This window comes from Aedes aegypti, chromosome 3 (genome assembly GCF_002204515.2).
Source record: "Aedes aegypti strain LVP_AGWG chromosome 3, AaegL5.0 Primary Assembly, whole genome shotgun sequence".
NCBI classification, from domain to species: domain Eukaryota; kingdom Metazoa; phylum Arthropoda; class Insecta; order Diptera; family Culicidae; genus Aedes; species Aedes aegypti.
This window is the reverse complement of record NC_035109.1, coordinates 111,773,742-111,799,143: the sequence shown is the minus strand read 5'-3', so window position 1 is coordinate 111,799,143 and position 25,402 is coordinate 111,773,742. Positions and strand designations below refer to the sequence as shown.

General features: G+C 39.2%; 1 protein-coding gene across 1 annotated transcript in view; it reads left to right on the top strand.

The window, feature by feature from the left end:
• LOC5576785 overlaps window positions 1-18,331 on the top strand; it is a 199,984-nt gene extending 181,653 nt beyond the window's left edge. The window contains exons 6-9 of the mRNA XM_021848887.1: window positions 4,119-4,437; window positions 4,497-4,987; window positions 16,918-17,306; window positions 17,365-18,331. Coding sequence (XP_021704579.1) covers window positions 4,119-4,437; window positions 4,497-4,987; window positions 16,918-17,306; window positions 17,365-18,262 — 2,097 coding nt within the window. The 3' untranslated portion in view covers window positions 18,263-18,331. The remainder of the gene's footprint in view (window positions 1-4,118; window positions 4,438-4,496; window positions 4,988-16,917; window positions 17,307-17,364) is intronic.
• The last annotated feature ends 7,071 nt before the right edge of the window (window positions 18,332-25,402 follow it).

Genomic DNA, 25,402 nt, shown 5'->3' with positions numbered 1-25,402 from the left:
AATTAATTTTAATTTTTGCAAAAAAAGAAAAATTTTCAAAAATACTAAATAACAAATCAAATTCCATATCATTCCTGACCAACAAAATAATGTCATCTGCAAAAGCTAAAATACTAACAAACTTGTCATAAACAAGTATGCCAGGAATGCTATTTGCAATGTTTCTAAGCAAAGGTTCAATGTAAAGCACGAAAAGAATCATGCTCAAAAAACACCCTTGTCGGACCGAACTGTTAATGTTGATTTCTGACGTGAGAAAGCCATTAACCATGACCCTCGAAGTAGCGTTCCGATATCTTGATACAATCAATTAATCCGGACGGGAAACCGAACTTTTTAAGAATACTTTAAGAATTTTAAGAAAACTCATACGGCAGCCCATCTGGCCCCGGAGATTTCTTCCGTGAACAGCTTTCAAGAATATGTTTCAACTCGTTTTCTGTAATCGGTTCCATCAAACTAACCCTATCTTCCTCAGAAAGCGCCTTGGAAATATGCCGAATGGGATCGTCTCTAGCCTCGATATTTTCATTACGAGAGTTATCAGTTGAGAACAGTTCTACATAATAATCGTGAACGAGATTCTTCAACGTTTGGTTGTCCGTTTCGATACAGTTATTATTTTTCAATTTGAAATTACTGCTATTCGTTAGACGTTTAATTTGTGCAGAAACCTGATAAATATTTATCATTTCGCCTTGCAATAAGTTTTGTTCATCCATTGTAAAACCGAAGTGCTTAAGACGGTTCGATTCAATTTCAATTAGTCTTGATTTGATCATTGCTATATCCAAATATGTTTCTAATCCTGCTGATATTTTACTATACCATTCCTGCATCTTCCCGTAAAAATAGTTCTTCTCATTATAAATCTGACAGTTAAGGTTCCAACTCTCCAACTTGAAGAACTGTTTAATCTTCGTTTTGCAAACATCATTCCACCACTGGCTTTTGTTAGTAGCATACAATTGACGAATCTTCCAAGAACTATATCCGCGGCTAAACTTTTCTATTATTTCCTCATCTCTCATTACGCTATTATTCACTTTCCAATAGCCTCGCCCACGACCAATAATCTCATTTTTGTTCATGGTTACTTTCATTATTATGCCGCAATGATCCGAAAAGGGCACAGCAATAGTTTCGAAGCTTTTCACTTTTGTAACAAAATCTGGGGGACCATAGAATCTGTCAATTCTCGATTTGCTTTCATTTCGAATGAAAGTGAAAACGTTCTTTTTAAGTTCAAGAGCTATATCTTTCCAACCAAATAACTGTACAAGCTTACTAAGGCCTGTCGAGAAATTCTTATTAGAACCTGCAGCATCGAATCCTTGTAAAATGCAGTTGAAATCTCCCCCCACCACACTATAAAGAGCACCCGACTTATTGAGATGTATAGCGATGTTATCCATGAATAAACAATCACGTTCTTTTTTCTTATTGCTACCAGACTGTGCATAAACATTTACGTAATTGACGTTGTTAACTATAATAGAAGATATTCTGCCATTTGAATCGAGAGACGGCTGGCTATATTCAAAGGTCCTTCGTATCAAGATGGCAGTTCCAGAACTACCTCCAGCAACATTTACAATCGCATTGTGAGACGGAATAAACGCAAAATTTTCAAAACAGAGCTCTTGTATAAAGAGAATATCAATTTCATGATTGGTAACGAAATCTCTCAAGAGATATTTGTTGACCGTAGCATTAGAACTGTTAAAATTTATGGAACCTATCTTAAAAACATAATCCATCATCTAATTATAACAATTTCAAAAAAAACATCAAACTACGTAATTCATTTGTTCTCATTTTTCTGGCTTAGCTTTGGTTGTTTCGATCGACTTCTTGTTTTTGCTGATTGCTGTTCCGATATTGAATTCGTGATTGAAATTCCCTTGTTACCCTCACCCCGGTCATTAGATTCTTCTGATGTATTTGAACTCGATTTTTCCCCACGCTTTCCCTTCGATATCTTTCTTCCCCTTTTCATACCTTTCACTCCATCTTCTGCATTGTTTCTGCTTGTGTTCGTCAGATCGGTGCACCTGACGTAGTCGGTATTCTCTCTACCATCGGCCACCGACGGTACTACTCCCACGGCGCTACAGCTGGGCTCCCGAGATTCACATTCTTCTGATGTAGATACCAACTCTTGTTCATCTTCGACGGTAGATTGGTCCTCTACTACATTGTCTTCCGGCGGTTGATTAGCATTACTTGTAACTTTCACAATACCTTCTGTTTCCATCGACGATTCTATCACCGATGTCCCCTCCTCGCCTAGCTCATCTTCCGCAACTTCTCCATCATCCGTAGTGATTGATCCACGTGTCGTTTTGTTGGCGAATAGCTTGTTTAAATTCACCATTGTTCCCTGTTCCGAGCTATCTCCAGTCGGTTTCGACCTTGACCAATTGCCCGTAAGCGCTCCGCTGTAAGAGGGAGCATGGCTGCGTACATCAACCTGGTCTCTTTTCAGCCGCTCGTTCACTGATGCCCGGTAGGGGCATTCCGCTTTCAAGTGGCTTGCGCTCCCGCACTGGAAGCATTTATTCACAAGACTTTCGTAGTATACTCGAGCGCGTAGATTGCGTACGAGTACTGTCGCGGGTATTTCACATCCTTCCTTGAGCTCGATAAAAACTCCACGTACAGAATTCCAAATTGGAAAACCTGTACTTTCCGCATACTTCTCTCGAATCGTCCTTTGGACTTTCCCGTATTTCGAAAATGCCGTCCAAATTTCACGGTCATCCACCTCCGGCGGGAGGTTGAAGATGCGCACATAACGCACCACGGCATTTGCTGCTGATACCTGAACAGTTGTGCTTTGGTATTTGTTGTAAGCAAATTCCACTGTTCCAGGTAGACGCGAAAGCGCCTCTTTGAAGCCATCTTCAGTTTGAAACTTAATGATCACCGACTGCTCCGGTTTATCTTTGTACATTGAAAGCAGATTATCACTCTTTAATCCCATTTTTCCTTTCATGAAAGCGAATATTTCCGTATCAGTTGGCTCAGGTTTGCCACGCTCGAAACGCAGTCGTAGCGAGTTAGCTCGGAGAACTGCTTCCGCCATTGTTCCGTTTTGCTTACACTATTGTTTCAAAAGAATAATAGATGCCCGTAGGCAGTTCACTATAATGATCACTATCAGCGCTGTATCGAGTGGAAACACGTCTGCTTCTCTTGAACTCCGAGAACGAACTGTAATTAGAGCACCTTGAACAGAAAATTTTCTTGGAAAACTATCAATCCATTCTAAAGCACCGAATCAGATATCTGAATATCTGATATCTGATATCTGATACATCTTAAAGGCCCTCTCAAATGTCTGGCCCAGAACCTCCACATTTTTATTCCGGCCCTGAAAATAAAAACTGATTTCTGTAGTATGCGATAAATTTAGATTCAAGTATTCGATAAATTTAAATTCAATTTAAGTGAAATCGATGAGAAACACTTTTTCAATCATTATTACAGGTCGGACTCGATTATCCGGAGTATCGATTTTTTTTTCACTCCGGATAATCGAATCCTCCGGATAATCGAATCACTAAGAAAAAAAATGATGTCTTTGATAAAAGAACTTAAATATTATCTTTTTTCGTTATTTTATATATATGATGCGGTGGCGTAGCCAGAAAATTTTTTTCTAGGAACTGAAGGGGTCTTAACAAGAGAAAAAACATTTTTTGGCTAGCATACACAAAAAACCACTTTTTCAAATCCACCTTTTCTTAAATACGTTCTAAACTGCAAAACCATTCATATTGTATATTGCAATACCAAATTATCTCAGATTTATGCATAAAAATTGAAAAACAAGAACATCAAAAAACAAATTCCGGATAATCGAGTCTAAAATTCCGGATAATCGAATCCCGGATAATCGAGTCCCCGGATAATCGAGTCTCCGGATAATCGAGTCCGACCTGTATTTCAAAAACCAGAGTTGTACTTACTTCTTTAAAATAGCAATAAATTCAGCGAGCTAAAATTAAAAAAGTTTTTTTTGTGTTTTGTACAAAAACTTGTTACAATTCATAAAAAGATTCCTAAAACTATGATTGCTAACTCTTTTCAAAAAATCAAATCTTCAAACCCAGAACCAACGACCACGAAGACCCAAGAACCGCAACGGTGTCAGCTGCATGAGCATCGCCAGCAGTGCCGCAACGACCAACATCCACATTCAACCGGGCTCTGCCAAGCTATCATCCAGACGGTCCAGTGCCAGCCAACGAAGTCTTCTGCCACCCCCACCGAGGCCTCCTCGGAAAACGAAACGAACCGCCACCAGTTCGCTGAGTGGCGAAAGCGACACCATGACCGGTGCCAACGAAGAATCTTCCACAGAAGAACGCAAGAAACGATCGCCGAAAGGCAAACGACCACCTCCGTTGCCGGCAAATCCTCCAAGGGCAGGTTAGTTCTTTGCGTAATGATTCTTAGTTCCTCAGTAATATGCTTCTTTTCTTCCGCAGTTTCAAATCGGCCCTCACTGGATGCGATCTACACCGACCACAGTCACTCGAACGACGACAACAACTCCCTCTCGAAGGGAGGCGAAGGCAACTATCCGGCCCTGTCGGAGAACTCAACCGGGGACATCCTGACCCGGGTGGCCATTCCCCGATCCGGCAGTTTCCTGAACACGGCCGGCCTCACAAGGTACAAATCACGAGCCACCCGTCGGCACACCGGCAAGGTAGGCGGAGGAGGAGGCTCCCCGCTGGGCTTCTCCGAACTGTTCAACGAGTTCCGGCTGCAGGAGAATCTGCACTCGCTGGACGATATTCTCAATGCCATAATCAACTCGGACGGAATGTCGTTCAACGATCTGAAACCGATCTACAAGGAGTTTCTGCTCAAGCTGGCCGTCACGTTGACCAAGGACGAGCTGTACCAGCGCTCGAAGAGCATCATGCGCCGCCAGAAGAAGAAGAAGCTGAAGCGGAAGAACAGCAATGCGCAGGTGGGTGCAGAGGGGGAATTTTGCGATATTATATTGAAACATTATACATTTTCAATCACTATCTTTGGGTTTTTAGTAATCGCATGTTGAGCAAAATGCCGATTTCTTCACCTTCGCTCAAAACGTAAACCAAACGTTTACCCATATGATTAAATTAGGTTTAAGGAATAAGCGGGGGTGAAGAAATGGACCCTAAATTTCACAATCAAAAAGGGAAGTAGTCCTCAGAAACCATTCTCTATGCAGCAACTGCTTCAAATCCGGTCATCACGCTAAGGATTGTCAGTCTAAGTTCAGCATTTCGCATTTCTCCCGACTTCATGCGACTTCTCGTTAAGGTACCGTGGGCAAGTGGGTAATGGATTTCGCATAAGTGGGATTCTTCAAATTCTAGAGACTTTAAATTAAAACAAATGAGGTCATGTATATTTTTAGCTTGGCTTCCACCAAATATAAGCAGTATGCTGAAATTTATTGTTATGTAAACTTGAAGAAAAAAGTACAGAAAAAGTTTTTGAAAAACGTTTCTTTACTTTTGACTTGCCTCACAAGTGGGGCAAGTGAAAAGTTTATCGTTTTGAGCAATAATTTCAAAAACTAGCAGTTATATTCACGATTCCTATTACCTTTAACATTTATTAAGGCGTCCCAATGAACAATAACATAAATAACATGTAAACAAAGAACATTTTATTCTTGTTATTTGAATTTTCTTCTGTTCAGTTAAGTTAGGTGAAATGATTCGACAACATTATAACTGCAACATTTCCAATGGTAGTTCTTACATCATGGGACAGCAATTGCTTTTCTGCTCTGCAGAATTTTCACCGCTCGTTATTTGTTTTTATTTAAATCGGATTTGACGTCGGATAACTCTTCGTGAGAAATCAAACGGAATCCTCCAATAAAGTATTTCGAAACTTTCTTATGTGGGTAGACCAATACCCCATTTTTTATGTTTTGAACTAGCTTTACATAGATATTCCATGAGATTTCCGTGCGTTCTCTTATTTTGGAACTTTTCAATCAACGTCTTACTTTTAATCGGCTGTCCGAAGTACACATATTAATATCATAATATTTGGCAACCTTTATTTAGAGAAATACCACGATAATAGCTTGTAACGCTTTGAGTATAGTATTTCTTGAATTATCAGCACGTTCAGCTATTCTATGATAATTGCCCACCTTATATACTTATAGCTACCTAAAGAGAAAACACAAATTCAATCTCTAATGAGAAACTTTTCACTTGCCCCACGTGATTGGCAAATTGACGGTGTTTTAATTTAGTTATTTTTAGTTCTATGTCGAATTGATTTTAAAACTTTTTTCATTGCAGTTTAAAACTGTCAGAGGGGACAACTTAAAAGTGGTACAGAAAATTATTTTCCGCAACTTTTTTTCGCTGAAAATATTAAAATAAGATTGCACGCCGCCAAGTTGTTACGGAGTTATATTTAACAGGTCAACAATCTTTCGCTGTATTATGCAATAATGGTTGAAAAATCTCAGGAACCTCTTATCTATCGTAATGTTCTGAATGGCCTCGAAGGTTTACGCATGAGTTTAAAACGTTAATTCACATATTCAGTGAAACATACCAATTATTTTCACTTACCCCATTTACCCACTTGCCCCGCGGTACCTTATACCGAAGGTGACAGTCAATCTACCTACACCTACGATCACTATTTCAAGCTGGTAGCTACCAGATGTTGTCGAATTGGCCGATCCATTGACGGTAGATATGGTTCTGAGAATCGAATCATTCTTCGATTTCTTCAGGAATGGACGGTTGCGGTTTGCGGTGGAGTGTCGGTCCCCATTCAGTTACTGAACATTAGCTGCACCATGTCGGCTTCAGAAGTTGATGATCCGATTTTGGCCCTGCCAGGTCGGGTTAGCCAAAAACTATTTGCCACAAGAAGCACACTGTGAGGAGCCCTTTATTCGTACCGTACTAACGGGGAGAGGGCGGCCGATACACTATTGCTCTACAAAAGGACGAAGATGTTTTGAAGCGAATTGGTGAATCAAAAAAGATCGCAGTACGACGGCTTCAGGCTACGGAGCGTAGATTAGCCAAAAATACCGATCTTCGTAGGCAATACTGCGCTTTCATGGAAGAGTATTCCTAGCTTAGACATATGTGTCAGGTCGAGGATGTCCCAGTCATCCAGTAGTGAAGAAAGCCAGTACTACAATCAATGTCCGTGTTGTATTCAACGCCTTGAGTAAAACGTTTACACGGGTGACATTGAACGATGCGCTACTGGTGGGACCGATCATTCAAGATGTCAGTCATCATGCGATGCCGGACGAAACAGATACAGGTATGTTCCGTTTTTATCACGTTCCGTTTTTGTCACGCTCCGATTTCGTCACGTTCCGATTTCGTTAACAAATTATTCCATTTTTATCAACACAAAAAAATTGTTTTTTTTTTAAATTTCAATATGGTCAGAATATAAACTAAATACTTATTTTGAAGCAATTTAAATGCTTTTCAATTGCCTCAGAATTGATTTTTCGACACTTTGTTAATGTTGAGCACTTACGATACATGGTAGGTGTCAAGTCATATACGATTCGATAAGGTTTGACTTCTTCTTATCCACTAACCAATTGGAGTTTTCAAACTAAGCATGGCATAGGGCAAGATTGACCCATCCTTCAACAATCGAGAATTGCTCTGTCCACGTCCTAGCAACAACTGGAATTTGTGATTATTGGAATACGTACTTGAGAGAGTTGCAGAGACCTCTCCTTTTTCTTATATAACATCGCATTAAAGAATTTTCTATGCAAATGTGATAGACATGGGAGCTGTCCATTAATAATGTAAGACCAGTTTTTGCAGTTTTTCGACCCCCTCCTCCTATTGTATGATTTTTTTTGTATGAAAATAAAAAAAATATTTGTATGGCACGTGAGGTATCTCGAATTCTCTCCCCTCATAACCCCTTACGTGATTAATGGACGATCCAATATATGTTCAGTCCTTTTTTATAAGGGATGCACTTGGGAATGAACTCAAGAATTGTTGAGCAACGGTAAGAGACATGATCGAGATTATTTTATTTTTGATAAGACTGTTGACCCCGTCATATTCTGAACATTATCTTCTGTCTCTCAAACTCGATAGCATTGCACAAATTATAGCAAACAGTCATTGATTAGATCCTGTTCCAGGGGGTAGAGGAAGCGTTCCAGCGAAACTAAGCAATCTATAGAAAATTTTGGAATCTCCATATAATAAGCACAGACAGTCGTCACACTTTCATCGATGTCCAGAATATATGGTAGGTGGTCAATCGACCACCGCAGCGCTCGCATCGTTTCTGTTCGTTTTTGACGTTTACATACTACCGCCACTTGTTGGCCCATCGGCTAAACACGCTGGTTTAGCATTGGGCGTACATGTCTTCGCAACTATGATTTTGATCGAAATTTGTTCTAAATGTTACGTCTGTTTGACTGTTTATTAAGTTTACATCGAGGAAGAGGGTAAAGAACTGAAATGAAAAATTGTGAGACTGTTGATGAACGTTGCCATCCCAAATTTGCTGGGACCTTGATCTTTGAGCAGATATGAACTCCTTCTCCATATGGAGACTAAAAGGTTAATTAGGAGTCATATACCAACAGCTACAAGCTTATTCATAAAACTTTACAAAAGAGTTCCTTACCAAAAAGTTCTAATTTGGTGATGCTTGTTCTAAAGTTTGTATACTTTTGTGTTTTTGTATATCACAAAATGGCTTAAGAACGGGCTAAAAGACTTGCATGATTATTTCACTGTTGCATATGTGTTCCGACGCATTTGAGTGAAGGAAATGATTTAGAAATCCTTTTTCACGAGACGAACCAGCCAAGGGCTGAAAGTCTCGTTAATAAAGACAATAATAATGATTTGGAAAATTTTCTGGAATTACTGGAAAAACAACTGAAAACAAATTTGTCGTTTTGCATGGGAGATTTCATGCAATTTTCAGCAGCCTACTTGATGGCAAAACAAAGTTTCCAAGGACCATTAGTATTTAATATAATAATAATATAATACTCAACAAAAACTAAAGCTTTAGGTTAGTTTATTGCCAGTCTAACGTGAAGCTGAAGTTCCAGATTTGCTGATAGTGCATCCCTGTCGAAGTTGGTAGTAATAACTTTAGAAGAAAGATCACCAAAATCATATTACTAATAAGATTTTGACAGTTCAAAGCACAGGAAACCGTAAATATTAATTTCAGATTGCCAATCGGGTGAAGCTAAAAATGCGTACAATGTACCTTGGCAAAAAGCTCTCATTTGATAACTGCGGAAGTGATTATAAGAACACTAAGCTCAGAAGAAGGCTCTTTCTCAGTTGAGATGTAATGCCATAAAGAATAAGAAGAAGCAGAAGGATGAAGATGAATAGTAGAAAAAGAAGTTGTTTCTTGTTTAATCCTTCTCGAAAAAAAACAATGATCAGCTTGACCCACTCTGTAGATATTTTTACAAATTAGACGCACCTTATGATACAATGGACATTTATGTGATTATCGTTTTAATATTCTATATTGCATTTATTGAAATTCTAACCAAGAAAACTAAAACTATTAATTATTTATTACTAAATCATATTGATTGATAGGCGTCTGCAGGCAACCATCTTTCATTACGAACCTATAAGAATGAACAATATAAATGCTCCTCACAGCTCCTAAACATCAATACTGTGAATTTATATGATGAAAATGTGTGTTATCCTGCAATTTTGTATCCAAATTTGTAAAATATTTTGTCTAAGAAAATTATTCCGTTTTTGTCACGGTTCCGTTTTTGTCAACTGAAAATTGCCGATCGTGTTGATAAAAACGGAACATACCTGTAATGCTTGTCGCGGACGTTGAGAAAATGTTCCGTCAAATCCAGGTTTGTGATGAATTTGGATCGCTGCAATTCATTCCGTAGAATTCATCACCAGTGAAGGTTATCAGTACCTACGAGCTGAACACCGTCATCTACGGGACTGAACCGGCACCCTTTTTGGAGACTAGGGTTTGAAACCTTCCTAATGCATTAAGAAAATGTTACGCATAATGCATAATGGCCCCTGACTTTGAAATGCTCACAAAAATCTATTTTTGAACCGGTTTTCGATCTTTTAGCTTTAAATGAAATATATGAAACCCTAGAATGGGACTGTGAATATTATATATGAGTATGGCCATTCTGGGCACAAGGGCATCTGGAACCTGTTTCCAGAAGGAACTGTCACATACCATTTACTGCAGTTCATATGCATGTATTGTACGATGGTTTAAATCTCATGTGTTTTCATTTCGATATACAAGGGTATTAAGAGAGCCAACAATAGGATTTGACCGGACAGCTCAAAAGTCATGATATTTCATCCAGATCATAACAGACACCATGCCAAAAAACAAACATAAAATTCTTATAGTTTCTGGCGTTACGTCCCAACCGGGATAAATCCTGCTTCTCATGAGAACTGCTACAGGTTTTTACTGAGAATTTCCTTTGCTGATTGACCAATTATGCATGTGTATATCGTGTGGTATGTTCGAAGATATTGTATGCTCTGGTAAGTCGAAAACATTTCCAATCCAAAGATATACTCGACCGATGGGATTCACACCCATGCCCCTCAGATTTGATCTTGCTGTAAAGCTACGGTATCCAGGAAAAACATTTCAGACCGGTTCTGATAGTGCTCCAGAAATATGGAATACCCCAAGAATTCTTAAAAATAATATCTACAGGATTTTATAAGTAGTTCCTGCAAGATTGCTGGGATTCTTCCAGGAATTTCTCCATAATCTATTCCAAAAATTCTTCCATGAATGTTCCGCAATTTCACCAGAGATTTCTCCAGGTATTTTCCCGGCGATTTCTTATGGTATTTCTTCAGCGATTCCGCTAGAAAATCTTCTAAATACTATTCCAAGGATTTCTCCAGGAAAATCTCTACAAGGACTCTTGCAGAGATATATTGAAAGCCTTCTCCAGGAGTTATACTTGGACAATTTCTTCAAGGATTATTCAAGATATTTCTCTTGTAATTCACAGGAATTTCTCCAGGGATTCATTATTGGCCTTCAAAAATCCTCCGGGGATTCCTCAAAGAGTTCCTCTTAAAATTACTCCATAGTTTACCCATGAATCCCTACTGTAATTTCATCAGAAATTATTCAAAAAATTTCTCCAGCGATTACGTAAGGAAAATCTCCACAAAAACTTCTCCAGTTAAATCTCTTCATAAATTCTCTTTGAGAAAATCTCTTTATGGACTCCTCCACAGATTTCTCCTGGGATTCCGCCAAAAATTTCTTCATGGATTATTCCAGTGATTTCTCCAGAAAAATATCTACAGGGGGTTTTTCCAGGGACTTCTCTACGGATTCCATCAGCACAATCTCTAATGTGATTCTTTCTGAGATACCTCAAAGATTATTCAGGTATTCCAGAAATGCATCCTGCAGGAATTCCTTCAGGTGTTCAATAATTCCTCAAGGAATTCCTCAAGAATGTCCTCCAGGAATTCACTCAGAATCACCACCGAAAAATCGCTACATGACGTACCCTCCAAGGAAAATCTCTACATAAGAATTCTCCAAGAATTCATCTTGGAATTCTCCAATGAATTCCTGCAGTAATTTCATCAGAAATTATGCTGAGAATTCCTCCAGGGGTTACATTGGGCAAATATCTACAAAAAATCCTCCAGTAAAATCGCTACATGAATTCCTTTCGGAAAATCTCTGCACGGAGATTTCTCCTAGGATTCCACCAGAAATATATCCATGGATTCCTCCAAGGATTATTCCAAGGATTTCTCCAGAAAATTCTCTTCTGGGGTTTTTCCAGGGGTTTCTCTACGGACACCAGGAAAATCTATACAGTAATAATTTCTGGGATACCTCCAAGGACTCTCCAGGGATTCCAGACATGCCTTCAGGTGTCCTTTAGTAATTAACTAAGATAATCCTTCCGAGATTCCTACAGGATTTTTCTAGAGACTTCTACAGAGATTTCTCTAAGAAAATCTGTACATGGATTCCAGCAGAATTTTCTTCAGTTGTTCTTCAGGAATTTCTCCAAGGAATGGCCCCGAAACACAATTTCATGGTTTTCTCTAGAAATTGTTCTAGGGATAAGCTGCTAGAAAATCGACTGTATACTATAATGAAATTTTCTTTTTGTCTGCACAGTCTTTATTATAAAAAAGCTGTTGACAAAATAGAGGCTGCGTAGCCAAAAAGCATATTTCTCGAAGACTTATTCAAAAAGACTCAAGTCAGAAAAGTTAACAAACTTACTTTATCAATCCTACGTATTTCGCAGAAGAAATTCTACACGTTCCGCTCTAAACCAACTCGATTTTTCACTTTTAGAACGTTTAATTTCTGGATTTACAAAACGACGAAAGTAAGATTCTCCACTTTCTCAACCCAACCGCTACTTTCGCCGCTCAGTTGTATGGGAGACAAAGTGACTTAACCACGAATCAAAACAAAACACTACTTGAGTCGATTTTACACTGGTACAAAAACGTCGAAAGTAACTGATTGAAACGGCTTATCATTTTGTCATACATTTTTTTGTGGGAAATGATAGGAACTACCTAGTGTTGTAACGCGAGCTGATTGCATGCAAAATTTAAGCAATGTACACGGTAAAAAAATGTTAAAAAGGGAATTCATTTTAAAACAGTTTTAGAAGATAGGTTGTGATTCTTCTTAATCAACTTTCTCAAAACAGTATGAAAGTTACTTACGTCAATTTGAAAAAGTAATCGAGATTTGATGTTCCAGGGATTCCGTCTCGGTTCCCGGTTGAGGTATTCGGCAGAAGCTGGGGACCTCAAAAACCCAATTATTCTTCCAAAAGGGCATCCACTAATTCGTCTACTCGTTGAACGAACGCCTATTTCATTCTGTAACTCAGCTGCTATTGAGCACCATTCAGCTAAATATTGTCCATTTGAATGAAGGAGCATCGTTCGCCAGGTTGTTCATCATTGCCACAAGTGCTGCAGAGCCAAACCGTCTCCTGTGAAGCAATTCATGGATGAGCTGACGGCTGAGCAAGCCACGTTATCGCATCCATTTTTCCGGGCGGTCATAAACTTTATCGGGCCAGTTTACATCAGGCCAAGCCCTAGACGTACCGCGGTAAAAGCGTACGGTGCCATTTTCATATTTCTTGCGACTAAGGCTGTCTACTTAGAACTTGTCTCAGACTTATCGACTTTCTTGGAAAAAATCCTTCAAGGAACACTGGAAGGAAATTATGAATAAATTCCTTTAAAAATCTTCGGAGAAATATCTGGTAGATTCTTAAGTAATACCACAGATAACAGATGTTTATGCTAGAACAAACATTTTCTGAAAACCTGTGTAAATATTCAAACTAAAACTCCTTGCAATCACTAGCGCCGCCACACAGCAAATTGCGTCAATCAGTGGTGAATATGAGTATCTTGAAATATTTCATATTCACCACTGACATCGTCATGGGAACTTAGCGATGAAAGCGCCACCACGAGGTTGCTACTTGTGTTGCCATTCAAAATGACCGTTAACTGTCTTACGCAGTTTTACAATCGGACATCAACGTCTGTTATCTGTGGTAATACCTTCAAAATCCCAAGTCGAATGCCTCGTAGGGTCCCTTTAGGGATACGAGGATGAATCTTTGAAGGAAACACTAGAAGAGTCCTGACAATAACCTGGGGGAACCTCTCAAAAAATTGTAAGCGAAATCACTAAAACTGTATGAAGTTTTTTTAATTCTTTTGTGGTATTTCCTAAAGTATCGCCGAAGGCTTCCTGGTTGAATTCCTGGAGGAATCCCTGGATTAATCGTTGGAGAAATTCTGGGTAGAATCACTGTAGGAGTTCCTGGAGTAAACCTCTGTATGTATTTCTGTAGGAATTTTAGAATATATTTCTAGTGAAATTCATAAAGGAATCCTTGAATTTTAAGATTATTCGCTGAAGTATTTTTGAAGGTTTTCCTAGAGAAATCAGTAGAAGAATCACTGGAGGATTTTTGATAGGAACAATCCCAGCATTTTTGTTGGATTGAGTAATCTCTTTAAGAATTTCTAGAGGAATTCCTGGTGGATTCACAGGAAAAGAATCCTTATTAAATCTGTTTAGAAATTCCTGAAGTTTCGCTGGAGGAGTTTCTAAATGAATGTTAGGAGAAATTTCTGGTGGAATTCTTGAAGAAGGCATTGTGTGAATCACTGAAAAAATTCTTTGGGAAGGTTTTGGATTAATCCATGGAGGACTTTGTAAGAAAATTACAAGAAGGAATCGTGGATGAAGTTCTTTTTGGAATTTCTGAAGCAACTCCTGGTGAAATTTAAACAGTAAAATTCAAGGAGTAAGACCTGAACAAAGTCCTGGTAATATCCTTGGGGGAATATCTGGTGATGAATTTCTTGAGAAATATCTGAACTAGAGGAATTCCTGAAGCAATTCCTCTAAAAAAAAGGTTATAGTAATCTCTGGGGGGACTCTTGGAGGCTGAATTACTGAAGATATTACTTGAGATTTTTTTTTTTTTTTTTGATTAATCTTTGAAGGAATCAGTTGAGAAAATCCTGAATAATCAATAGAGGAACCTTTGAAGATATCTCTGGCAGAATGCCATCTGAAGGTATGCCTGAAGAATTTTCCCCGGAGGAATTTCTGGTTGAAAATGTTGATAAATTTCTAGAGAAACTATTGATAACATTTCTGGTAGAATCCCAGGAAGAATTTCTAGTATAATCCATGGATTCATGGAAAATCTTCAAAGTAGACTAACTAGAGGAAACCACTAAAGATTCTGGATAGAATCTTTGAAGAATTTACCATAGCCATTCTCATATCGATTACTGTTCAAAATAATCCCGACAGAGACCACTTATAATTTTTAAGTTTTGCCGGAATACTTCGTGCGAATTATAACTGGGATTCATCATCAATATTGATTTCTTGCAGTTCTTAAATTTTGAAAATTCTGCTCTTCCTCACTAGTAGTGAGCCACTACAATTACTGCCCAAAAATCGTAGAAATATTTCACCCACAGCCACATAATTAAAAAAAAACAATCCCATATTCAATGGACCAATGCACGAGTTCACCCCTTGACTTTTGAGCGGTGCCGTGTTATTTATGTGATCATGGAAACCAGTGAATTCGGCACCGCTCAAACGTCAAATCAGTGAACTCGTGCATTGGTCCATAGTGAACTTGTGCATCGGTCCATAGACTTGTCGAGATCATTCAAAACATGCGAAGAAATATAGTGTTTCTGAAACGAACTTTAACAGTCGGTAAAACGGTTGCAGCAACATACCGTTTTGACTCATATTCCGAACACTTAAGGCCAACCGTGACTTCAAATGCATCTGATTGGCATAAATTGGCTGATATTCATGTAAATTTTTGTTTCTTCGCCAAGCCTAACTGTTAGCTGTTGGGTGTACCAATAATAATGTTGATTTAATTAGTTTTAGTATTGTTTTTACGTAAAAGTATGGAACAACATTTTGATTCAAATGCCGAACACTGTGCTTATTCTGTCTCATATTCCGAACACCTTGATTCAAATTCCGAACAGCACGAATGAATCATATTCAAATGAATTATTCCGCAAATAAATTGATCTGAGCTTGTGCTACTGGCCTCAAACTAGAGAATCATCACTACCCACGCGGTATAAATTGTATTGGAGACGTTAAAATTGAATTGCAATTGACTGCCATTTCCTTGTTATTTGGTGACATATTTCAGCGAAACATTTCAACCAAATCGCCATACAAAAAGCGAGTGTTCGGAATATGAGTCTGTTCGGAATTTGAGACAAAACGGTAAATCGGTTTGACTAACTTGGGGGTGGAGTCAGTGTTGGTCAAACCGCCTGAGCGTCTGTGGGCGGCATAACGGTTGCAGTTTATGAGACGTATGTGGTGGAATTGACAGAAACTTCACAAGATTCTGTCTGGCCGTTTCAATCATGTCCAAGTTTCTTGTGTAGCTCGAGTAGCACGGGCGCATCCTGCGACCGACGAGCTACTGATAAAAAATGATCGAACCACATGAAACAAGTTGTTGTTGTGCTCCATCCATTCACATTGCACGCAAAAATCGTCTCCGAAGGTGCACCCAGCCCTAGTGCATCATACTACCGCTTCCGAGGAAATATGAGCATCGAAGCCAGATACTGTCCGCTTTCTGACATGGCCATAAATGCGGTAGTGTTGACACCTCTCTCGCCGGATGATACTCCGGGAACCTGTCGCACTCCTTTTTTCGCCAATACTTTCACACTCCTGGTAGGCAATTGAAATGTATGTTTATTAGTAAAATAAGTTCAATCGGAGCTCTAGATTCACTTACCGTGCTGAAACCCGTTTCGTCGGCGTTCCAAATCCGACTTGGTGGATATTGACAGCTGCCGTTGTTCGTAGTAAGAAGTTCAAGAAAAAAGTCCAACGCTGCTACGATTGAATCCCTTCAGACGAGCAAGAGAAGTAGCTTCCGGCTTCCTGATAGACAGTTCTGGGTGCCTCTTCAAAAACCCATTAAGCCAGTCACGCCCTGCCTATTCCGTTTCGTGACAGCAACGATGTTTGATGTATTTTCTCTCCGCCAACTGGTAGGCAAGGTTTTGTCTGGACATGCCAGTTCCATAACTACTCATGTCCGTAATGTGCTTGGCCAGCTCTTGATGGATCGTATTTTCGGGGTTCAAAATTTTCGGGGTTGAAAAAGTTATCCAGACATGATGCAGACATTCGAGATTCTAGACCTTATCAGCTTATAGACAAAAATAATTTTCATCCCAACGTTGATAGAAATGATCTTCGAACGCATTATCATGGCCTTAAATTATAAATCTTACAATCTCATTTCAATTCCAGAGCCAACGGCGCAAGCTGCTGATCGGCGCCAAGGGTCTCAAGAAGGTATTTCGCTTTGGGAAGTTTCGGAACAAGAAATCGCTCGGCCGATCCGGTAGCTTCAGCAAAACCGGCACCAACAGCAGCCGAAGCAATCAGGGCAGCCAGGGCGAGTCCAACGCCAGCTTCATCGACGACGGAGACTCTACGGCCTGTCGCCGGTCAGTCCCGGTCGGCGTCCACGGAAAGTCCTCCAAACACCAGGCCGCCAACTCCGACCAACTGTCACTGGATTTTAAGACGGCCGATAAGAAGGATCGATCAAGAATTGGAACAAGTGGTTCGGAAGTTTCAGATGCTCGACATGAGCATACGCTGACGGCGCACCACAACCGGAACAGCTCCAGCGGGTAAGAAGGTGGTGTTTTTTCGTGTTTTTCTGTTTTGCTATAATTTGAATCGTTTCAGATACGTATCTTGCTCAGAGTGCAGCTACGATTCGGATGCGTGCACCTGCACTTCGGCCGATCGGTGTTACTGTAGTCTAGGCGGAGATGACATCAACGCGAAACTGAATGAAGCCAGCAACCGGAGTTCGCTGCCAAGTTGCAAGAGCGATGAGAAGTGCTACTGCTCGATGGGTGAAACTCAAGGTGAGGAGGAAGGATCGACGACTTGGTGCGACACGGATAGCTGTCTGAGTCACGAGAAGTGTTACTGTCCCACGCGTATACAGGGTCAAGTTCAAAAGTGTGCCAGCAAACCATCCGGAGGTAAGAACGGAACCGACAAACTGGGTTTGGATTACGAACTGTTCACTGTAGGTGGCAACGGACGGGCGATCAAGGCTTCGGAAGCGCTGAGCGTCAAGAAGACTGTTGAAGTGGCGGCGGTGTTTGCAGACGTCAAGCTGAGCCAAACGACCGATATCACAAACTTGAAGAACGAAGAACAGCAACAGGACCAACAGAAGAAGCAGCAGCAACAACAACACAAGGAATCTTCTATCAAGAAGCACGCCACAAAGAGTGATCATCATGGTCACAATCATCATCACACGCACAATCACAGTGGAGGTAGCAACAACAGCAACAGCAATCACAGACGCCACGGAGATGGCAAACATGTACATAAGCCCATCCACAAGCTGTTGAACAAGAAGGCCCTGGCGGAACCGATCGCCCACAACGAGTATCACTACATTCAATCGTCCCAGACGGATATGGCCACGAGAAAGCAGCTGGGCGATAAGCGATCCTCCAAACGGTCCAACTCGACTAAGTCGGACAATGTGTACCAGGCGATGACCGCTCGGAATGTCGCCGTCGGTTCTTCGCTGGAGGACTCCCTAGGTTATCTGCCCTAGATGGGTAGGCGTTAGTATCGTAAATGTTTGTTTTTAGAAAAAAGCTTCCATTGTTATCGCTCTATTAATTCCAATTGAAAAAAGAATCTTTTTTCCTGAAAGTAAACGACGATTTACCCCACTCGGGCGCAGCCTCCCTTCCGGGCTCAGTTTACTCTCAGCGAAGAATATGCTTTTGCTATATGAAACGTATATAATTCTGTTTCCCCAATTTGATTAGGTATTCATACTACTTTTGTTTCGCCCGGTTATCAAGCGCACATCTCACAGATTCGAACGAAAGCATTTATATACCTTTGAGAAAGTGAGAGGAACGAGATGATGACACACAGTCGAAAAATTGGTGGTAGCCTTAGCTGTAAGTGTAAACTTGTTGTATAAATTTTATTAATTCGCATAATGAATAATGATGACGCGAGTGCGGCGTAACGCGGGCACATATACGAGGAGCGGGCAGACGATGATAAGGAGCGACTGTCTAGGCGAGTTGCGATTAACGCATATAAGTGAGACGGGCACGTGGCGATTTCAATATTTATGGCACGACAACAATACGAAAGCTTATAGCGATACAAATTGGCGGTGCGAGTCTTTCGGGACAGTAGTTATATTATGCGTAGTTTAGGAGCAGATGCTTGATAATGAGGAATAAGATTTTAACTAAACGTGTGCAATAGACATGACTAGTGACAAGATTAGGATGGATAGGGCTGATGAGGATTATTTACCGCACTACGGAATGAGCTGACGCAACATGTCGGGCTGTAGTGAAACAGAACCTAGACAATAGAGATTTGAGTTTGAACATGGCTATGACAGGAACATAATTCTTATTTTTTTATGTAACTTCGGACGAAATCCTATTCACCGTCAGAGCTTCATTTCATAAGGAGTACCTCTAATGCATATTCTTTAGAAGGAATTTTATACGAAATATTTTTGAAAATCCAATTCAAATTGAATTTGAACATCTTCGATGTCAGAGCACCTTTAAGCATTCACAAATTTCAGCCTAAATAGGAGCCCAAATAGCCGTAGCGATAAAGCAATAGACGCGCAACTATTCAGCAAAACCTAGCTAAGGGTAGTGGATTCGAATCCCAGCTGCCGAGCAACTTTTCGGTTTGAAATTTTCCAGGGCACAGAGTATTTGCAAATAAAACTCACAGTAGCTGTGAAAATGTTCATAAAACCACTATTCTGAGAAGCAGGCTCTACCCCGGTTCGGACGTAACGCAATAACACTAAGACATATTTTAACTGTATCGTCATTGCATGGCTCCTCCAAACAGTCAGATGTTTCTTTAAGAATTCCTTCGAAAATGCCTGCAAGTGATTCCCCAAAGTTATATGGAGAGAACTACTTTTGGAGATCAATTTCGTGTATTTAAATTCCCTAATCATTTCATTAGAAGAATTTATAGAGATTTTTCTAGAACTGCCTGTAGGAGTTCCGACGTTTTAAATTCACCGACCAACATTGTCTATATCATCTGCAAAACTATCAAATTAACTGGATCTGTTGAAAAGCATTCCCTAGATTGATGAAATGAAAAAAATAGTATAACTGTCCTATTTTGGACCGCCTAATGAAGTGTTTTTTTTTTCTTTCTAATTAATTAAGTGCACAGCTTAAACAACTTAAACAACATACCACAATGTAGAGAAAAACTTCCTCAACGAGATAATGTATGTATGATCCAAAATACACCAAAAATAATTGAATTGTGAAGAACTGTTTCTCATTGTTTTGGACACACCAATACATTTTGGACCCTCACGATATACATGTTGAACCCTCGGCATTTACTATCGATTGGCTACAAAATCCACAACACTGGTTGTATAATATGCTTGTCAATAGTCTAATCAATCGTTTGCCAATGAAAAGCCGAAGAAATTCAATACGTTTAGTACAGAAGCTTGGAAAAAGGTTTTGTTTACATATAAAAAAAATCTGACGCCTTCAATTAATGTGTGTAACGCGTTGTAACGGTTGCATCGATGAACCGATTGATTATTTAATTTCAGATGAAATACATATATTTTCTATGTACAAACAGTTGATGCAATTAAGAAATGGTTTTATCTTTCCAAATAGCTTACAAAGTAAGTTGGTTTTTTGATTTTAACTGTGATTTTTTATGAAAATGGCTCAGGGGGTCCAAAATATATAGAGGCCAAAATTATATTGGTGACCCTATTTGACGACGTAATCAAGTCAAGTCAATAAGCTAATGGAAATGCCTAATTTTTCACAAATGTCAATTTGCGTATCAATCAGGTAAATCTACCAATACGGCGCTGCAGTCACTGGTAAATAAAACCGAGAATTTACTTCAAGCCAAAGAAATAGCCGTTGATGCTTTCCTCGATATTGAAGGAGCATTTGACAATGCATTCTATAGCTCTATGAGTTCAGCCATGGGAGCAAGGGGTTTGGATAAAAATATTATCGAATGAGTTATAGCTATGCTTCACGATCTGATAATTTCTGCTAATCTAGGAAGTGCGCCAATATTTATAAGATCTACTAAAGAATGCCTTCAAGGAAGAATTTTTTTTTCTATCTTTATTAACGAGATTTTTAGCCCTGGGCTAGTTCATCTCGGGACCAACGGCTTCACTTCCCTTCCGAAGGAAGTCGTCACTGATTTTTTTAAGTGACTATCTCGGGGATGGGATTCGATCCCAGGTCCTCGGCATGAGAGGCGTGTGTTCTAACCACTACTCCAGGTCCATCCCCGGAGCTGGAGTTTTTAGCCTTGGTAACAGCAAGATAATCTCTATGGGGCGCAGTCCCACTGTGTTCCAAGCTGAAATTTACCAGGCCATCATTGACCTACAAAAGTTTGCCTCCAAAGTTCTGATTTGCAAAGATCTGTATTTTCTCGGACAGTCAAGCAGCTTTGAATGCTATGAAGACATTTACATGTCGATCAAAGTTAGTGTACATTATACTGGGTGCCCGGATGAATGAAATCGCCGACAATCTAGCAAGAAAGAGTGCAGCTTCTAGCTTAGTCGGTCCTGAACCGTTCAGTGGTGTGCATGAGTGCAACAGGATGAAACTGGAAAATAGGACAATTTCCATGGTAGAATCCAATTAGAATCCCATTAATAAAATCCAGTCTGGATATACTGGATCTCAATAAAAGAAATCTTAGGGTAATAACTTTCCTGATGACGTGATGACCGGTCACTGCCCAAAAATGTATCATCTTAAAAAGATAGAAAAAATGCATTGCTCGGGATGTCGTGTTTTGTTAAGTTAAAATTGAAACTACTGAATATTTACGCTGAATTTCTAAGAAAGTTCTTCAAATTTATAATGTTGACCAGTGACGACTCAAAACTTCACCATTGCGGTTTGAACTCATGGAAAATCCTATAAAATGTATGAAAATAAAAATACATCACCTATCTTACGTCATCCAACAATCTGAGAATAATCATCTTGTATATTATTCGTTACAAGTAATTTAAACGAGTGCAATGACTGATCTGAGGTATAGTAAGGTTTATACCCAAGCAACTTCAAACAACTAAATTCTATCGAACCTTGAATCCAACGACTGTCAATAGTTATCTAAGATGATCGTTTATTGAAGGAGTTGAAATCTATAAGCAAAAACAGTGATTTTCTTGAAATTAATGAACGACATTAATGAATTATTGTACCCATGTAGCCTCATATAATAATGTTGAACCAAGCTTCAGTTTCAAACACACTTCCAGATTATACATGAACTCCTATGCGTAAAGGCCCATAGATCTTCAAGCATAACAACTAATCGCTCGAAGGCTAACGAACATTAAATATGCCCTATTTCAGAAGTCGAATCGACCAAAAAGATTTGACTGGAGTCACTACCGACTAAAACATTCGCTAAACCTTAAAATAACATAGGGGCAGGGCGACTATCGTCAGATTTGTCACCGACTAAGGACGAAATAAAAAAAATCATCGTCATCCAGTATATTAAGTCTGCCAGGTCGTTGTCTCGTCATCGAAAGAATGCACAACTAACTTCGATCCAAAATAGCAAACGCACAAATTTTTCTTCATTCCTAACTCAAACGAAGAAGGCGTTTGTTACATATTTGCTACGTGCTGAACAAGAAAATTGCTTGTATTGGCGATTGAACCCACTCTTCTCATGTTTCTTCAATAGCTTTGTTGGTAAGCGCATGAATTTGAAGATTTACAGATCGTTTGTTTGAGTCCAGACATGTTTTGTTTTTTGTTGTCTTATTTTTTAAACTCCTAACCTGTCAAATACAAGATTCATACTTTTAGTCGGCTCAGAGCTCCCGAATGAAAGTTCGACCATAACGAAGGAAGCTTGTTTGTTGCCATGACGCCGAGCCTATGGAACGGATCACTGCAGCAAATAGTAATCCAACGCTTGTAGAGTGCCGATGATGATTCTTCTTTTAGTTTCGTCGTCGAATTTTTCCATTCTTTTTTACCAATTCATTTATTTAAACGTTCAATCGCGTTTAACGCTTTACGGAGCCGAATTTCACTTTTGTACTTGTTTACTATTTACAAACTTCTCAAGTACCAAGTTAAGTACGGGGTGGAGCCCGGGTACTCGTGGCTAAACTTTTTACATTCGACGGCGACGATTGTCTACCCTGCATAGGGGTCTATTGTTTAAATCTAGCAGATACATGTGACTCGTCTGTGATCACTGCCGATCAAAGTAAGCACGCACATTTCAGAAGTCACTCGTCAACTACCATAGTAATTCAGTGACATAGAGTGACAACTGTCGAAAAACTCGAGTGACAGAGCCGAGTCGAGCGATTTTTTTGTTCGACAGTGATTCCAGTCGAGTCATTTTGATCGACTCGACTTGTATGTAAAAGAGATTCCTCATTGCTTGTTAAACCCACTCGATATCTGATTTCTTCAGGAATATCCATAGAGATGCTTTCCCAAAGGATTGTCCAGTAAGTTTGCTTACTAGTCCACGAAGAAATTGTGTAGAAATCCTCACACCAATTTCTGAGTAAATTCTTCCATAATTAACTGCAAGAAATTTCGAGTAAAAATTCCTAGAAGCTATTGTGATCCTTGAAGGTATATGGACAACATGTAAGAAGACAAAACGTCGAGAGGACAAAAGGTTGAAAGACAAAAGGTCTTAAGGACAAAAGGTCGTAAGTGATTTGATTGGCAGAAATTTTCTCCTTCCTTGAAAAAAAAAAGCTTTCAAGCTTTTGTCCCTTTTTTTGTTTTTCGACCTTTTATCCTTTCAACCTTATAGCAAGTATGCACTTCAACAGAAAAGTAATCGCATATCTCGAGAAAAGTAGTCGCATGCTCAAGAAAAGCACTTTTCTTTGATCGCAGTACGCAGTTGAAAAGAAATGTCAGTTCACATGGAGCTCACTGTAGAATTTTTCTTGACCATTTCTTGCGCAGAAATTTTTACTTTCCTTGAGCGGAACAGCATACCTAGCTTATATCATGAATTCATCCTAGTAAGTATTCAAAAGATTCCACCAGAAATTAAATTTGACATTTTAGAAACCTTTAGAGAAATTTTTGCGCAGGAACTCTGGTACTATCTCAAGATACGCTTTAGGTTCCTTACAGAGACGTATCAGAAATAATCACCGTAGACATTTCTTGGAGGTGTTCTTAGAGTACTCGCTACGTTGAATGCAGAGATATCAAAAGGAACATTCTTCTGTTATTTAAAAATAAATCCAACTTATGGATCCTTCAGGGATTTCTGCAAGATTTCTGAATGGTATCTTTATAGTACTTCTCAGGGAACTCCTATAGGAATCAAAAAAAATCTGGAGAAATATCATCATGAGTCTTGTTTTTTTTTGAATCTTTGGAAGTATTATGGACTTATATTCTTTAAAAACTTTTGAAGATATTACTGGATAAATTGTTCGAGTGATACCTGGAATTATTCATATAAGTGTGTACAGAAATTTATTTATTTAATTTCTTGAGCGCATCATGAAAAAAATAGGGGCCTAGATAGCCGTAGCGGTAAACGCGCAGCTATTCAGCATGACCATGCTGAGGGTCGTGGGTTCGAATCCCGCTGGTCGAGGATCTTTTCGTAAAGGAAATTTTCTCGATTCCCAGGGCATAGAGTATCTTCGTACCTGCCACACGATATACACATGCAAAAATGGTCAATCGGCAAAGAAAGCTCTCAGTTAATAACTGTGGAAGTGCTCATAAGAACACTAATTTGAGAAGCAGGCTTTGTCCCAGTTGGGACGTAACGCCAAAAAGAAGAAGAAGATCATGAAACAAATGTGGATGAATTTCTGGAGACGTTTCTTGTAAATTTGTTGAATAAATTGGTAGGAGCGAGGTCATATGCTTGATTGAAGAAATTATGCAATTTCATGAGGAATCATTGACGAAATTCGGAGCAGAGTCATTCGACATAAGGTCAAGTGGCATAGTGTCATTTGGCATGAAGGACATTTGGCATAACGTTAATTTAGCAAAATGGTCATTTGGCATAACATTTTGAAAGAAGGGATATAACTCTGGCTATACCAAATGGCTTGCTCCCGAGAAATTCATAGAGATGACCTCGGTAACTTTTCTTCAAATTTCGTTTTCCCGACTAACAGGTAAAAGCAACCTTTAAAAAAACTTGTAAAAAAGAAAAGAGACATTTCTGAACCTCCCATAAAAAAATCAAATATTCAAAAATATCTTTGGGGATTTTCTTTGCTTCTCCATTTAAATTAATGCTTTGTGGTGTTCTTGGTGGAATCCTGGACTTTTGGAAAATTTCTGAAATTTTCAAAGTACCTTCGATGAAATCCCCAACGATATTAAAAGCTTTCAAAGGCCATGCCCACAAGTTTATCACTAGCTTAATTCAAGCGGTTAAGCCGCCCCCCCCTCCTAGGTGAGGTATCCACTGAAAAATCTTTAAGGAAACTGCGGAAAAAATCCTTGTGAAAATTCACAACAAACTCTGTGGAAAAATTTTCCAAATAATTGTGGATATAGGCCCTGAAATAATTCTGGGTGAATCTCTAAAAGAATTTGTAGAAGTGTATTCAGTAGTATTTTTACATTGATTTTTGGATTAAGAATTGTTGTAGAAATTCAAGGCTTAATTTCAAAAGATCTATAAGAAA